This window comes from Puma concolor, chromosome E2 (assembly GCF_028749965.1).
Source record: "Puma concolor isolate L17-30 chromosome E2, mPumCon1.1.hap2, whole genome shotgun sequence".
NCBI classification, from domain to species: Eukaryota; Metazoa; Chordata; class Mammalia; order Carnivora; family Felidae; genus Puma; species Puma concolor.
This window is the reverse complement of record NC_141681.1, coordinates 7,895,321-7,911,372: the sequence shown is the minus strand read 5'-3', so window position 1 is coordinate 7,911,372 and position 16,052 is coordinate 7,895,321. Positions and strand designations below refer to the sequence as shown.

Below are 16,052 nucleotides of genomic sequence, written 5' to 3'. Positions count from 1 at the left end.
ACCCTCTCTTAAAATGATTAACTCAGTTATTAGCAATTAATTTGTATAATGTGACCTATGGCTAGTTACTTCTCTGAAAATTGGGGGAAGCTTATAGTACATACCCGCTACACCTATTGCGAGGACAAAATGAGATACAAAATGTCTAGCGCATGGTAAGTCCTCAACAGACAATAGATGTAATTAACATACTATTGGCTAATATTTGGGTTGTTTCTAATCTTTGGGAAATAAAGTTCCTGAACACACTATACTGATTTGTCTTCCATACAATTATTGCCCAAGGTTAAGTTTCTGGGAAGGTGAAGAACCAGTCAGTGGGACCAACCCCTTCGATGCGTTCGCAAGGGACCCGGGTGAAATTTTGTAACCCTCCCGCCTCAGCCGACGCGCCCTCCACGGCCCGCAGGGGGCGCCGCGGCAGTCCCGGCCCCGCCGGATGCTAATGAGGCTGGAGGCCCCGCCCCCTGCCGGAAGTGGCTGCGGCGGGAGGCGGGGCCTGCTGGCGAGGCCCTTCTGCCGTGCGGCAGCCATGGCGGCCTCTGAGGCGGCGGCGGCGGCGGGGTCCGCGGCTCTGGCCTCGGGCGCCCCGACCGTCCCGACGGCCGCGAGGGGAGCCGCCGCCGCCGCCTCGGGCCCGTGGGGGCCTCCCGGGCGACTGAAGGGCAGCCGGCCGCGACCCGCGGCGGCGAGGCAGCAGCCCGCGGGTCCGGCGCCTCCGGCCCGGGAGCTGATCCAGCCGTCGGTGAGCGAGCTGTCCCGGGCCGTGCGGACCAACATCCTGTGCACCGTGCGCGGCTGCGGCAAGATCCTGCCCAACAGCCCGGCGCTCAACATGCACCTGGTCAAGAGCCACCGCCTGCAGGTGAGCCCGCCGCGGAACGACGCCTCCCGGGGCCTGGCGCTCGGGCGCGCAGGGCGGTGCGGCCGGCGGCGGGGATTGCGGTGTGTCTGTGTGTGTGTGTGCGCGCGCTCGCGTGTGTGTGCGCAGCCCGGCCGGCGGGGTGTGTGTATATGTGTGTGTGTGTGTGTGTGTGTGTGTGTGTGTGTGTGTGCGCGCGCGCGCGCGCGTGTGCGCAGCCCGGCCGGCGGGCATCCAGCCCCAGAACGGGCCAAACCGGCCAGGGAGTCCCGGCGGGGCAGAGTGGGAGCTAGCACGCAGGAACGCGCAGTCGGAAAACACTGTGTCATGTGGCTCCGCTGCCGGGCTCGGACGTGCCGGGACTGCCGGCCTCGGGCTTGGCGGCCCGGCCACTGGACCCCCGCACCTCCGTGGTCCTCCGCAACTTCGTGAGGCCCGGACCGTCATCCCCCGCCTCTTGATGAGAAACAGGTTGCGCAGCCGGACGAGAGCTGGGATTTAAACCCCGTCTCTGCTTCGAAAGCCCGAGTTCTTTCCACCACACCCACAATGCCTCCCTCGGGCCTTCGGGTTCTGCCCGGTGTTTAGGAGGGAGCTGCAGATTTGCCTCGACGCACCGCCAGTTACGAGTTTCACGGTATTGGTAGAATCGGGGTGGCTCTGGACCGAGACCTAAGGGAAATTTCTCCCCGCAGATCTTCTTTAAGAGGGAACCCGTACGTCAACCTGACAGTAGTCTGAACATCGCCTCCACCGTCTGTAAAATGGGGCAGTGCGTTTTAACCTTTAGTGCACGGATGCGGAAAATTTATGGAAAATCCAGATGTCCGGCCGCACCCTAGGCCTTTCAAGTTATAATTTCTCTGTCACTACAGTAGGAGGTTTCTTCCCACCACCTCTCGCTCACTTCGTTCCATGCCAACAGCGACATAGTTACACAGCATGACACTCAAAGCAAAGTTTGGTGAATATGTAGCTTTTGATGGTCTGGATTCACTCGGGAGTAAGTTTGAATTACCTGGCGTGTTGCACGTCCCTGTCTGTCTGTCCTTCAGGTGCATCGTCCTTGGAAACTTCCTTAGCGTCGGGCCTCTGATGAGAATTGAATGAGCAGCAGGTTTGAGGCTATAGTCCCTAGTCGGGCAGACGTGTGGCCCAGGAGAGGCAATCCCCGTCTAGCACCATCGTTTTCCTGGGAAGATGGGGGAGCCATCTGAAGAGTCACTACACTCGGGTCCTGGAAGAAACCCCAAACCATTCTGAGGGCCTCCAGGGTCCACCTACTTTTCCTGGGTGGACCCTGGAGGCCCTCAGAATGGTTTGGGGTTTCTTCCAGGACTCGAGTGTAGTGACTCTTCAGTGGTCTTTGGGAGTGGTCCTCAGTCCTGTGTTTTCTGTTTCGCACGAAATTTTACCGAAATCCTTCCTTGTCTTCGTATTTTCACTTCAGTGGGTGAACTGTGTATTGCTAGGAATTCTGCGTCAGCTTGGTTCCCTGAGCTCGTATAGGACAGCCGTCACCCGCCGTTAGAGTCGTGTCCTCAGCGATCGACAGCCGAGTCGCATTACGTCTGGAGTACAAGAGAAGCCACCGGTCCGACCAGGACCCTCCCGTGTTGGCCTGAATATCACTCTAACAAGCACTTGTCAACAGTTTTATTGTTCTTTTCTCTGGAATTGCTGTCTGCAGCTCTCTACTTCTCTAGACTTGGTGAAGCATAAAGAGCGTTTACTCTCCAGGACTAGTTTGATAGCATATAGCAGGTTTATTTCTAATTATGTTTTTAAAACACGTGACGTTTAGGAATTCTGAAGATACCAGTACATACACAAAACATAGCCACCCATATGTGATGTATAACACAACGTACAAAATACAAAATATAACAGGCTTAAGGAGTATGTTTGAGGCACATACAGATTTTGATAGTCAAATCTCTACTTGGATCTGTCAAAGCAGCCGTATCTTCCCTTGCTGCTTCTGCTGCGTGAGGTCACTCTCCCACTTTCAAGGCACTTTCCGGATGTCTCTTGTCTGAAGACAGCACAGTGAACTCAAGATCCCTTTCCAAACTAGAAATGTTGAAGGGAAAAATGGTCTCTGCTGAGTTTCCTTCATAGGTCAGGAGGGACACCTGTTTCAGCAGGAATTAAAGAAATCTCACCCAGAACCATCTCTCCCCGCCCCGCCCCCTCATCAAAGAGGCTCACTCTGCTGCCTTGTTCCGCCTTTCTAACCATAGCACCCAGCAACCCCCGAGCATCTGCTGTACTGGGGGAAAGGGGTTCGTTCTCTCACGAAGGCAACCTGTAGGACAGAACAGCCGCATCTGTACGAGGGTGCCCCAGCCCCAGTGTGGTGAATCTTACCCTTGCTCTGCATCCTGAGTAGAAGAAGGCTCTTGAGTTCAAACATCACTCTTGACACTTGTCAGAGTATTAGAAGGAGGGAGGGAGGAGGGGAGGCCCAGGGACGTGAGCTGACTGGGAGATCCCTGTGGTTTTGAAAGCCATTTGGAGAGACTCCAGTGTCCGTCAAGTGGGTGTGCCTACTTTCCGCCCTAAAGGTGGTCTGAGTGTATCCGCTTGGTGGGTTTGCATAATAGTCCGTGGAAAGTTTCCTTCACATTCTCTTGGTTACAGCTACTTGCATAATTCTAGTTCTTTCTTAGTGTTTTTTTTTTTCTAGATTTTGATAATCTTCTATTCCCTTCCCCATCTGTTGCTGTATGCTTCTTATTTTCTTTTAGAATTTCTTCACAAGATACCCTGCACCCAACCAAATAACTCCCTTCTTAATGTAAATAATTAACGAGCGCTTCTGAAGGGTGATGGGTAAAGATGGGGATTGATGTAAGGACGTGCTGCTTTTTGGTGTTATGTGGGTTCTTATGACCTATGTCTATATTCCATCTGCTGGAAGAAATTGGAAAGACCCTGTCCAGCCTTGCATACAGGGTTATCCTTGGGGAATGAAAGCTGGGGCTTTGCGGGAAAGGAAGAGTACTAAATGGGCATTTCTCAATTGTTAGAGATTCTTTTATTCCTTGTGTTGGAAAGCAATGAAGGGGACAGGAGGGCCCTTGAAGATTTTCTTACCCAGCAGCGTTTATCTTTTTAAAGCATGACTTCAAGGATTTTGTATTATGTTCAGTGCAAGATTTGCTTTGAACGATTTGCCAGGAAGGTTTTTTTGTTTTGTTTTGTTTTTTGTGTTTTTTTTTTATAGCAAAGGGAAGGAAAGGTTCCAAGTTGCTCTATAGACTATACTGTACAAAGACTTCCAATTTTAAGTTTACAATAGGAGGACAAGAGAGCAAACTGTTTCCTTGGATGCTTTCTTTGAAGGCAGTGAGGTGCTAGAATACTTTTGCCTCTTTTTCCCAATTTTTGCCACTATTTTTACAGTCCTTTCCTTTTACCCTTTCTCCTTGAAGTGTTTCCTTCCTCCTCCTTTTCACTTCTTCTGTTTGTTTACTTTTTTCCATCTTATTTTTTGATTGTTTCATCTCAAAGTTTTTCTTTTTTCAAATTCTTTACGTAAAGTGTTTCATTAACATTTTTCAAATTTTTTTTTTTTTTTTTTTACTTTCAAATACTTTGTATGTAACATTTACCCAAAAAAGGAAGAACACAAAAAAGATAAATCACAAAGAGTCTGGTGAATTTTGTTCTTGAACATATATAGAGAATGCCAGAACAAAACGTCACTTTGTCACTGCAGTTCATGTGGTATTGTGCCATCACCATTTCTCATCTTCCCCATTCTCATCTCAGCCCTCCTACCCTTTGAGCTTTCTGTCTCGGGCTGGAATGGGAAGAAAGCCCAGGAGCTGGGTGGAGAGGTGGCGATGGGGAGGGTTGAGGGGTTGGCCCTCAGAAAGCAGGAAAACTGTATCACATTGTTGCTGTGCCTGTAAAAAGGCATTGGGGGTTGCAGGTATCCTAGTGCGGCTCTCTGTAGTGTTTCATCCTGGTGCATGATACAGATTTGGCTTAGATGGCCTCTTGAACAGAGTCAGTATAACGCTCCAGGTTTTTCTGGACTGTTAACTCCGTTCAAAGCATTCTCACATGCAACCGAACATACAAAAACTTTCCTCCCCTTGAAAAGTTTGGAAGATTTTAAGTAGCCGCACTGGATAAGACGGGTAAAAAGCAGAAAGAGGTAAATGACAGAAGAGAGGGGTAATGCAAAGCTATATAGTAAGGGACTTTGAATGTCTCAAGTGAGAGAAATTCAGACTCGGGAAGATTTGGGTGTCACCAGAAATGTCGGAGTGAGGTAATGACATAATCAGAGCTGTAGTGTAGAAAAATGAATCTGGCAAACTGTGAATGAAAAAGATTGAGGTTCTAGAAGTTAGTTGGGAGGTCAGTGATAAAAGTGCACACCGCGAGTCAGGGCGACATCAACTAACGGTGATGGCAGCGAGAAAGGAAAGGGAGGGAGATGGTAGAAGACCTGTCAAGAAAAGTAATTGCCAGCACTTGGAAGCAACCCAGATGCTTACTAGTCGGTGAGTGGAAAATGAACTGTGGAACCTCCAGAGGATGGCGTATTCTTCAGCACTAAAAAGAAGTGAGCGATCCAGCTGTGAAAAGACATGGAGGAAATTTAGATATATGTGTGGACTAAACAAAGAAGCCAATCCGAGAAGGCTGCATACCGTATCATTCCCACCATACAACATTCTTGAAGAGGGCAAATAAGATTAGTGGTCGTCAGGATGGGTTTAAGGGGAAGAGGGTTGGGACCCCTGGACAGCTCAGTGGGTTGAGCGTCTGATTCTTGATTTCAGCCCAGGTCACCATCCCAGGGTTGGGGGACCAAGCCTCGCATTAGGCTCTGCACTGAACATGGAGCCTGCTTAAGATTCTCTCTCTGTCTCTCTCTCTCTGTCTCTCTCTCTCTGTCTCTTGCTCTCTCTCTCTCTCTCTTTCTTTCTCGCTCTCTTTCTCTTTCTGTCTCTTTCCCTCTGCCCCTCTCCCCCACTCACTACCTCTCTAAAAAAATAAATAAATTTTAAAAGTGGGGAGAGAGTTATCAATAAGTGTAGCACAGAGGATTTTTAGGGCAGTGAAAATACTCTGAGAATGTAACAGTGGATACATGTCATTACACATTTGTCAAAAGCCGTAGAATATACAACAGCAAGAATAAATTCTAATATAAACTCTGGATTTTAGGTAATAATAATAATAGGTCATTGTAGGTTCACTGATTGTGATAAATGTACCACTCTGATGGGGGAATAATAGTTAATAGTGGAACAGGCTGTACGTGTTTGGGGAGGTAGGGGTAGCTGAAAACTCGTGGTGCTTTCTACTCCGTTTTGCTGTGAGCCTGAATCTTGTCTAAAAAATAAGTTCATTAATTTTTTAAAAAGTGAACAGGAATATGAGAACATGATTGGGAGTTTAAAAAGGGATAATAAAAGGATTGCTAAGCAGAATTGAGTATGTATTAGAAGTGAGCATGAATTTTGTAGTGACCCTGCAGGCAGTTTTGTGGAACGTTGGACAGCCTGAGCATAGGAAGGGACCATCTTCCTGGCATATCACTAAGAGGAATTTGATGATGGTCGGGTGAATGAAGGATTTTTGAGTCTTCCTTAATATTCTCCCCACATTTCGTTTTCTTTTGCTGATAACACTAGGTGGAAAAAATATAAGTTAATTGAAAGTATTCCGTTAAAAACACAAAATAAAACACTAGATGAATTGGTGAATGGGATGAGTTTGGTGATGAGACATGACATCAGTTGTCATTAAAGCTGCCAGATGCCAGTGTTCTAACAAAAGAGCCTTTCAGCCATACTTTCACAGGTACAATATTTAATGTAAAGTACTGGTTTAGATTAGGTCATTGGCATTAAGTTGGCAAAAGCCGAAAGAAGAAACACAACTCTCCACAGCAAAGAACTCAGCAATAATAACTAATTGATCATGTGATAAGCACTGTTCTAAACCCTATTATGCCTACTTTACAGATAAGGAAACCTTCATTTTCTCAAGGTCACAGGAAAGTGACAAGGTAGAGAATTCAAACCATGGCAGTCAATATTCCAGAACCCGTGGGCTTAACCACGACACCCGAGGTTCTTAAGCTAGGTTGCACTTTGGGATCATATGGGAAGATTTAAAAACCAAATATGGATCCCTGGGTGCCTGGGTGGCTCAGTCCGTTGAGCATTTGACTCTTGATTTCGGCTCGGGTCATGATCCCAGGGTTGTAGGATCGAGCCCCACATCAGGCTCCATGCTCCTCACAGAGCCTGCTTAAGTTCTCTCTTTTCCTCCCTCCCCCTCCCCTGCTTGCGTGCACACAGTCTCTCTCATGAATGAATGAATGAATGAATGAATGAATGAATGAATGAAGTAAAACATTAGATAGGTAGATAGATAGATCCCTAATCTGCACGCCAAACTAATTATATAAGAATACCTGGAGTTGGAACCAGGCAGAAATATTTTTTTGAATCTCGTGATTTTTCAGAGGCCCCCCCAGGGTTGAAAACCTGTCCTACCCTGGACTGCCTTTCTAAAAATGCTCTGCATTTAGCATGCACTTGCTCTCTTCTTTAAGCATTAAGGCAGTAGGAGGTGGTGTACAAAATAGTTTCTGCCCTTAAGAAATTTAGTTGGGGAGGGGCGCCTGGGTCACGCGGTCTGTTAAGCGGCTGACTCTTAATCCCTGCTGAGGTCACAATCTCACAGTTGTTGAGTTCGAGCCCCAAGTCAGGCTCTGCGTTTACATTGTGGAGCCTGCTTGGGATTCTCTCTCTCCCTCTCTCTCTCTGCCCCTCCCCTGCTGTCTCTCAAAAAATAAACTATAAAAAAAGAGAGCAATTTAGTTAGGGAGACAGGAACTCTAGAAGAAAAGGATGGTATTTAAGATAGCTTAAGTTAGTTACTATCTTGGAATTCAAACAAGAAATAGGTCCCTAGATCTGGGTGGTAAGCAGAACAAGGGAATGTTACTTATTGAGAATGTGATCTGGCCTAGGCTTTATGCTAATCTAGTACAAGATAATCCTGAGAGTTAACTATAGTGTCTGTCTTAAAAAGGAGTAAACTGGTTCAGAGAGGTTAAATCCCCTGTCCAAGGCCACGCCCCTAATTGCTGGTAAAAATGATATACTGGGCTTTCAATGCCAAATGGCTTTTTCTACCATTGCATTCTGCCTGAAGGGAGCCAGGGGGATATAGGACAAATTGGGCCTTCATAGAAAGTGCAGTTGGAAGTGAGAATATTAGGAGTCTGAGTAGGGTGGTGTATGAAAAGGGAACAGAAAAAGATACGTCTGTAATTGGAGATTGGAGGTATAACACACCTACAGGTGATAGATACAAACAAGTTTTTGGAATATCAAATCTGCTACCAAATTAGAAAACAAAGGAAAACTATTTAAGGGACCATTTAACCCAAATGCATATAAATGTCTAGACAGTACAGTAGGATTATAAAAGGATGGACCAGTGTGGAAGACATGGAGAATGAATTGAATTTAATATGGAAAGATAAATTATGTTATTGATAAATAAAACAAAAATAGCTTCTTTTCTCCTCTAAATGAGTGGACACAGACTGAACAAGATCAACGTGCTCCTCTTGGGATCCACTGGGAAGGCAAAGAGGAGTCTTAGCCACATGGTTATTCATTCCTCCCTTCTCCCGAAATGTGGATGGGAGAGAAGGAAGTGGACATGTTCCACAAGTATGAGTCCTTTCTCATCAGAACACTAGATAAGCAGAGTATCTGTGTGCTGCAGCAGCATGTGAGGCCCAAGTGAATGAGGACTTCGACCGCCTCCACTTTGACCTCAGTCTGTAGTGTTTAAGTGATTAAGTTCTTTCCAGCTTATCTCTTCACCCGGGCACAAGACCCAGCAGGCATAGCATCCCAAGACGGGGACCCTAGCAACAGGGACTGCCTTCACACCAGTAAGTCCCCCACATGACTGACCCCAGGACAGTGATCAACCTGACCTTCACTGCCCACCCGCACGTACCTTTGTCTCACATTTTCCTTACATAAACCTGGAAGTATGTTCAGCACTTTGGAGACAGTCTTTGAGACACTAGTCCACTGTCTTCCCAGTTCTGGCCTCACTGAAATAAATCCCTTTCTGGTTTCTCCACCACTTGGCTCTCTGCCTGTGGATTTTGTTAGCGGCAAGGGGCCCGACCTGATCTCTTTGGGACCCCCAGAGCCAGGTGCTCTTGTACCCGTGAGTCCTGTTGTTTCCAGTGACCTATAGAGAGGTCCTTCCCCACCCCTACCCCCGCCACTGCCACCACCATCCCCTTCCTTTAGGGCCAGACAGGAATTACACTGGAGGTCATGGGTACCTTACACCTGTGGTATGTGGGCTCATCAAGGGCACCGAGACAGAACGCTTCAATTTAAATGAAGTCCCCAGTTATTTTAAACTCCCAGCCAAAAAGTTAATCACGTACTTAATAACAAAGGATTATTAGGACGACATGATGTATATAAAGTGCTTAGAACAGTGCCTGACGCAGTAACAAAAGCTCTAATAGTACAGATGATTAAAATGGTTATTAAATTTCACACATAGTACAGTGCCTGTGTTCAAGCTGTTGTATAAAAAGTTGTGTCAGCTAGCTTCAGCTACTTCAGGGGGCAGCGTGATGACCAGAGAAAGTCAGGATGCTGTTGGGAAGGCCTAGACCACAATCAAAGGAGGTTTTTTCGGGGGCTCCCACTAATTGAGGGTGGGATGAAAGGGAAGGGAAGAATTAGGGATGATACCAAAATCTTGAGCCTCAGAAACTGTGAATATACACTTACGAACAGAGAGCCTGGCTTTAAGGAGAGAGATGTTGAGTTTAGAAGGAAGCGTTCTAAAGGAACGGATAGAAGATTTTTAAACAACATAGGTTTTTGTTTTGAAAATTTTTAACAGGGGCAGCTGGGTGGTTCAGTAAGGTTAAGCATCCAAATCTTGATTTCAGCTCAGGTCATGATCTCACGGTTCTGTTCATGGGATCAAGCTATACATTAGGCTTAGTACTGACAGCTCGGAGCCTGCTTGGGATTCTCTCTCTTTCTCTCCCAAAATAAATAAACTTAAGGAAAAAATTTAACAGATTTATTGAGCTACAGTTTGTTCACCATTTACTTATTTTAAGTGAATAATCTAGTTACTTAGTAGATTCACGTGGTTGTGCCACGAGCACCACGATCCAATTTAGAGCGTTATTAACCCTTAAAAGATCCCCAAGAAAAAGTCATTTTTTGTTTCTGCTCCCAGCCAGTTCTATTGGATTCTTTTGAAAATAAGCGCTCAAAGTAACTTTTTCTTTTGCAGGACGGCATAGTAAATCCAACAATAAGGAAAGATTTGAAAACCGTACCGAAATTCTACTGTTGTCCAATTGAAGGATGCCCCAGAGGCCCTGACAGACCATTTTCTCAATTTTCTCTCGTAAAACAGGTATTTTACTTGTCTTAAGTGTACTTCTCTGAGGATGAGGCGCAGGTGACGTAAACCTGGCGTGCAATCCAATCTCTTTCCAAATGTAACTGGAGAACTCTGGGAGAGAGCTGCTTGTGGGAATAGCCGGCCGCCCAAGAGTCTCCCTGGCGGGGGAAGCGTGAGTGGGCGTACCGCGAGTGGAGGAGACGTAGCTTGTTGTGGAGGTGAAGATGTCCGGGAGTGGGTTTGGAGGAGAGACCAGAAGACTGCTTCCTCAGCAAATGAGAAATGTGTGTCCAGCTGTCTTGTGTGACCCCGGGTGCCTCTGAGGCCAGAGGCGCAAAGGCACGTAGGAAATGGTCTCCTGAGGGAGATGTAGCTGCGGAGGTCAGGCAGAGAGTTCCAGCAGCAGCCACCTTCGGGAGGGGGCCCGGCGAGTGGGGACAGAGGGGCCTTAGGACTGGCAGAGCCTGGCGGCTGCGAGCCTTCCCCAAGCGTCTGCTGGAGGGTCCCGAGGAACGCGTGGCAGACCCCCCCCCCCCGCCTGCGGCACTCGTCTGGAACCCCTAAACGGTGGTCCCAGGAAGTTTTTGCCAAACCGTCTCCCACTTTTCCCAGAGCAGGAGTGACTAGGAGAAGAGGCGCGTGACAGACCGCAGCCTTCCCGCTTCTCCGTTCTCCTGGCGCAGACCGGCTGAGGTCTGTCCTGTGAGGTCAGCGCTAATTCGGGCGTGCGGGTCGCGTCTGAAATGTTTGAGCGCTTGCGGTTGCCCACTCTCCCCCCTCTGTGTTCTCCCCAGCACTTTATGAAAATGCACGCCGAAAAGAAGCATAAGTGTAGTAAGTGCAGCAACTCCTACGGCACCGAGTGGGACTTGAAAAGGCACGCCGAGGATTGTGGCAAGACCTTCCAGTGCACGTGCGGCTGTCCCTATGCCAGCAGGACCGCCTTACAGTCCCACATCTACCGAACTGGCCACGAGATCCCCGCAGAGCACAGGTAAAGGGGAAGAAGTGCCGGTCCGCAAGTCAGTGGCTGTGGGAAGAGTTTCAGGTGAAACTTCTGGAGAGCCGCTGTCGCGGGCAGAGAGGCGGAAGGACGGAGACAAGACGTGATGTGGCCGAAGGGAACTTTCGGGAAAGCAGAGCTTTTCGGCAGGACTAGGAAAGGATCTGCATCCGCCTAACCCGGTTCTTCCTTATTCCTTCCCGGTTAAAAAATATCAACTTCCAGCATTTCTATCAGAGGGATGTTAGATTGTTGAGTTCAGTTTTACCATAAAACTGTACCTCATTTTAAAGGTCAACTTTATATTTGGAGTAATAGCTTCCTACTTTAGGAACAGTAAAGGTTGCATTATATAATCTGTTCGCTTCCTTATGCTTCCAGAGCCAAGCTAAGCTGAGTTCTAGTACTTGAACGTATACCCAAAAAAGGATGCGCTTTCTCCTTCCCTACTCACGTGTTTCTCTGCCCGCCACCACAGCAGGCCGAGTTCTTAGAGAGTCGTGGAGGGAGGTCTCCTCTTCACCGGGTGAAGTCTGGCCTCTGCCGTGGGTGTGGGGAGCAGTGTTGGTGAGCAGCTGAGGGGACGGCCCCCGGGTTGAAGCAGCTGCAGCTTACACTCATTTTTCTCTTTTCACTCTGTCATTGCTTTCAGGGACCCACCTAGTAAGAAAAGGAAAATGGAAACCTGCCTGCACAGCCAGAAGCTGTCCGGTAAGACCACTGAGTCATTGAGCAGTCAGCCAGCTCCAAGACCAGACCCTCAAGAACTAGAAACCTCAGAAATAAAACTAGTCACTACTTTGGAAGACTCTTGCAACTCTACTGCCGGAAAGCAGACTCTTACGACACCTCCAAGATGCCCTCAGAAGTTGCTTTTACCCAAGCCCAGAGTGGCTCTGGTGAAACTTCCTGTTCTGCAGTTTTCTCCCACGCCTGTCTTTGTGCCTACAGCCGACTCCTCGGCCCAGCCCGTGGTGTTGGGCGTGGATCATCAGGGTTCCGCCCCGGGCGCTGTGCACATACTGCCCTTGTCGGTCGGAACCCTGATCCTCGGCCTAGATTCCGAGGCTGGCTGTCTCAAGGAGAGTCTCCCTCTTTCAAAAATTGTGAATCCTGTTGCTCTGGAGCCAGTTAGTACAGGTGTTCAGGTGAACTTGGGCAAGAGCCTGTCTAATCCTTTACAAGAACTAGGAAACACATGTCAGAAGAATGGCATTTCTTCAATCAACGTGCAGACGGACCTGTCTTACGCCACACAGCACTTCATACCTTCCTCCCAGTGGGCCAGCCCTGATTCCTCCGTATCTTCCTGTTCTCAAACGGATTTGACGTTTGGTTCCCAAGTCTCCCTTCCCATTAGTGTTCACACTCAGACATTCTTACCCGGTTCTAAGGTAACCTCTTCCATAGCCGCTCAGACTGACACGTTCGCAGATGCCTGTTACCAGCCAGGTGGGATCTCCAGAGAAACCCAGACCAGCGGGATGCAGAGTCTGACAGACGGCCGAGTCCAGATGGACCAAGCTGTAACGTGTGGAGACATTTTTGAGAGCGTCCATTCGTCCTACGGTGTTTCCACAGACAATATCATAAGCAGCAGCCTAGTAGCAGGGACTGTCACTCATGGTTTGTTACCTCAGAACCACCCTAAGACTTTAAATCAAGATATTGAGAAATCTGCACCGATTATAAACTTCGGCGCACAGCACAGTATGCTTCCTTCACAGAACATGACGGACAATCAGACCCAGACTATGGATTTATTAAGTGATTTAGAAAACATCTTGTCAAGTAACCTGCCTGGTCAGACACTGGACAGTCGTAGTCTTTTGTCTGACCCGAATACTGGACCTGACACCCAGCTCCCATCTGGCCCAGCCCAGAATCCCGCAATCGATTTTGATATCGAGGAGTTCTTTTCCGCCTCAAATATCCAAACTCAAACTGAAGAGAGTGAGCTTAACACCATGGCCACTGAGCCAGTCTTGGAATCTCTGGACATAGAGACCCAAACTGACTTCTTCCTTGCGGACACCTCTGCCCAGTCCTATAGCTGTAGGGGAAATTCGAACTTCTTAGGCCTTGAAATGTTTGACACGCAGACACAGACAGACCTAAACTTCTTCTTAGACAGTGGCCCCCATCTGCCTCTGGGAAGTATTCTGAAACACTCCAGCTTTTCCATGAGTACGGATTCGTCTGACACAGAGACCCAAACCGAAGGAATGTCCGCTGCTAAAAGCATACCTGCCGTAGAGAGTAAAGTTCAGTTGAACAGCACAGAAACACAGACCATGAATTCTGGCTTTGAGACCCTGGGCAGTTTGTTCTTCACCAGCAACGAAACGCAAACCGCAATGGACGACTTTCTTCTGGCCGATTTGGCCTGGAACACAATGGAATCTCAGTTCAGCTCTGTAGAAACCCAGACGTGTGCAGAACCACACACGGTCTCCAACTTCTAAACGTGAAGTCTGTGCGCGGGTCGGCCTTTACAGTTTCCTTCCGGGTTCAGCGAATGGAGGGTATGACAACAGTGTTAACGCCGTTGAATGTAGTTCCTGATGCGTTTACTTGGGTCCTTGGAGGTTCTTTGCCTTTTGTACTTGTAAACATGAAATTTGTGTATAAATGTGAGTGTATTATAAAGCGTTAAGATGTTGATCTAAAAATGATTGTTTCTGTGTTGCCTCCATTTGCCCTCTCACAGTTAGTTGTCCCATCTTAAAAGAACAAGAGTGTCTCACACCTGTAAAACCCATCTAGCACTTAGCTGAAGCCAAGCTTACCAGGTACTAGGGTACAGACTTTTCAGATCTGCAAAACATTTCAGTTGAAATGTGACTCGCTTGACTTAAATTGCACCTAAAACATCTGACGGTGTTGGAGAGAAATTCCTGTTTCCTGAGAGTAAATCTAAAGAACTCGGACGCCACGCAGCAGATTTGGGCACGAGTGCTTAGATGGCGTGGGGCTCCTGCCGCCTGCAGCTTCCTCTGCTTTGACCTCTCCCTTTTTCTCTGACTTGGAGACAAAGGAAAACTACAGCCAGCTTTAGCTTTTGAGACCGTCTTCAGGTAACCAATGCTTATTCTTCCTCCGCACAAACTAGGAGTGATCCCAACGTCAGTGTACTGTACTTTCCTCACAAGACGCGTTTCTGTACAATTGCTGCTTCAAGGAGTAGCGGCCAGCCCTCAGTGTAAATAGTGATCCTTCTGGTCGAAGTGACCGTCCGTCATCCCAGCCGCGGAAACGCCGCGTTGCAGAATCGTGCCCAGTTAGCTCATCCTGGAGTGTGCCCTGTGAACACCCCTGCTGCTCTCCCCAGTAGGCGAGGCGGGGGCTCCAGAGCTGCTTCTCAAAGTGGACCCACAGGCTGGATCTGAGTTGTGTCTAAATGTTAAGAAAAACAATAATGGAGAGCGAAGAGGCCATTCCCCCCTAAATCTCCGTACTTTGTGTAAGCTTGAATAGGGCAAGAGTGCAATCAATTATTCTCAAGTGAATCTTCATCCACCTCTCATCTTTTCCTGGAGTAAGGAAAGACATTGGCCCAGCAAGGGTAGTATTTGTGCCTTGAGGATAAGAAGTACAGAACAGATCCACCCGCACTATGGGATTCCACATTTTGTTGCTTTATTTAGACAGCAATACCAGTCTTCAAAGAATTTGAAGACCAACTACTTCAGTAATCAAGAACATCCACGTTTTTAGATGGGAGCATGGCCAGATATGCTCTGGAGGTTTTCTCTCTTCAGGAAATCAGGAATTCTTGGTTGTTGGCCAACTTTCAGTCAAGGAAAAATCGGTGCAGCCCCTAAGTTTTCTAAGTTTATTTAAAAAAAAAAAAAAAAAAAAGTTCCTTCTGTGGCACATGCTTATGCTGCTGAAGACTAAACCCTCAAAATAAAACCTAAGGAGTAGACTAATAACTCATTAAATGGATGATATTAGTATTAATTCCTATCCCATAGAATAGTTGGTAGTGAATCAATAACTTATCCAGGACGGATGAACCTAACCTGATAGATAAAAGTTTGCTGTGGTCACAGTGGCCTATGAATATGGGTTTCAAAACAGACATAAAGCCTTAACTTAGAATTTCATTATGTTTTAGAACTGTCACTGCCTTAATGTTCAAACATTTATTTAAGTTCTCCTAGTCAGGGAGAAATGCATGTTCGTTTATGGCTTTTTGTAAATACAAATGCAGTGATCTTTGGCTTTAAAAAAAAAAAATGTGTTTGTTTTTTTTTTTTTGTCTGTGTGGAAATGTTTGTTAATTCAGCCAGTAGAGTTACTTACAGAAATTTGGAGCATGTCGTAGTTCTTCATGTAAAGTAAGAACTGTTTCCCTCCCAAACCTTAGTTACCTGAATTGTCCTATGATTATTCGTAAAAAATGAAATCCTGTGATTAAAGAAGAAGTGAGAATTCTACCTTTTTTTGTGTGAATTCTTTGACATACTCATAATGTGACCTATTTTGTTGTCTTGACATTTCACAGACCCCTTAGCTTCCGATAGTCACAGGATCAAATGGTTGTGCCTAGTTATGTTCATTACTGTTTTACCTTTGTTAACGACAATATACTAATTTTCCTCGTAGACACTCCATTACCAAACTTTCTATTATGATGTAGAGTTTTTATTTGAGAAAAGCTATATACCTTAGGATTTCATTTGTTGGAGAATTTTGAAGGGAATTACCCCCAATTCATGCATTTGCCAA

The 16,052-nt window shown here is 47.0% G+C and overlaps 1 protein-coding gene and 1 long non-coding RNA gene across 2 annotated transcripts; one reads left to right on the top strand and one right to left on the bottom strand.

Annotated features, from left to right (window-relative positions):
* The first annotated feature begins 506 nt into the window (after positions 1 to 506).
* Positions 507 to 15,765, top strand: ATMIN (ATM interactor). The gene is made up of 4 exons (XM_086688829.1): positions 507 to 865; positions 10,202 to 10,327; positions 11,110 to 11,309; positions 11,971 to 15,765. The coding sequence occupies exons 1-4, from the start codon at positions 533 to 535 to the stop codon at positions 13,781 to 13,783; spliced, it is 2,472 nt and encodes an 823-aa protein (XP_086544955.1). The 5' UTR covers positions 507 to 532; the 3' UTR covers positions 13,784 to 15,765.
* Positions 4,520 to 11,974, bottom strand: LOC147573350 (uncharacterized). Its single transcript, XR_015244659.1, has 3 exons — positions 11,773 to 11,974; positions 5,377 to 5,457; positions 4,520 to 4,835 (listed from the first exon to the last, which is right to left on the bottom strand). It is a non-coding gene; the product is annotated as an uncharacterized LOC147573350 (long non-coding RNA).
* Positions 15,766 to 16,052: the final 287 nt, after the last annotated feature.

What these genes read in the sequence shown, in the direction of transcription:
- ATMIN (XM_086688829.1), top strand. Translation starts at nt 533, where the DNA reads ATGGCGGCCTCTGAGGCGGCGGCGGCGGCGGGGTCCGCGGCTCTGGCC. An exon ending in TCAAGAGCCACCGCCTGCAG is followed by an intron (nt 866 to 10,201) that starts GTGAGCCCGCCG and finishes TTTCTTTTGCAG; the next exon opens with GACGGCATAGTAAATCCAAC. An exon ending in GAGATCCCCGCAGAGCACAG is followed by an intron (nt 11,310 to 11,970) that starts GTAAAGGGGAAG and finishes CATTGCTTTCAG; the next exon opens with GGACCCACCTAGTAAGAAAA.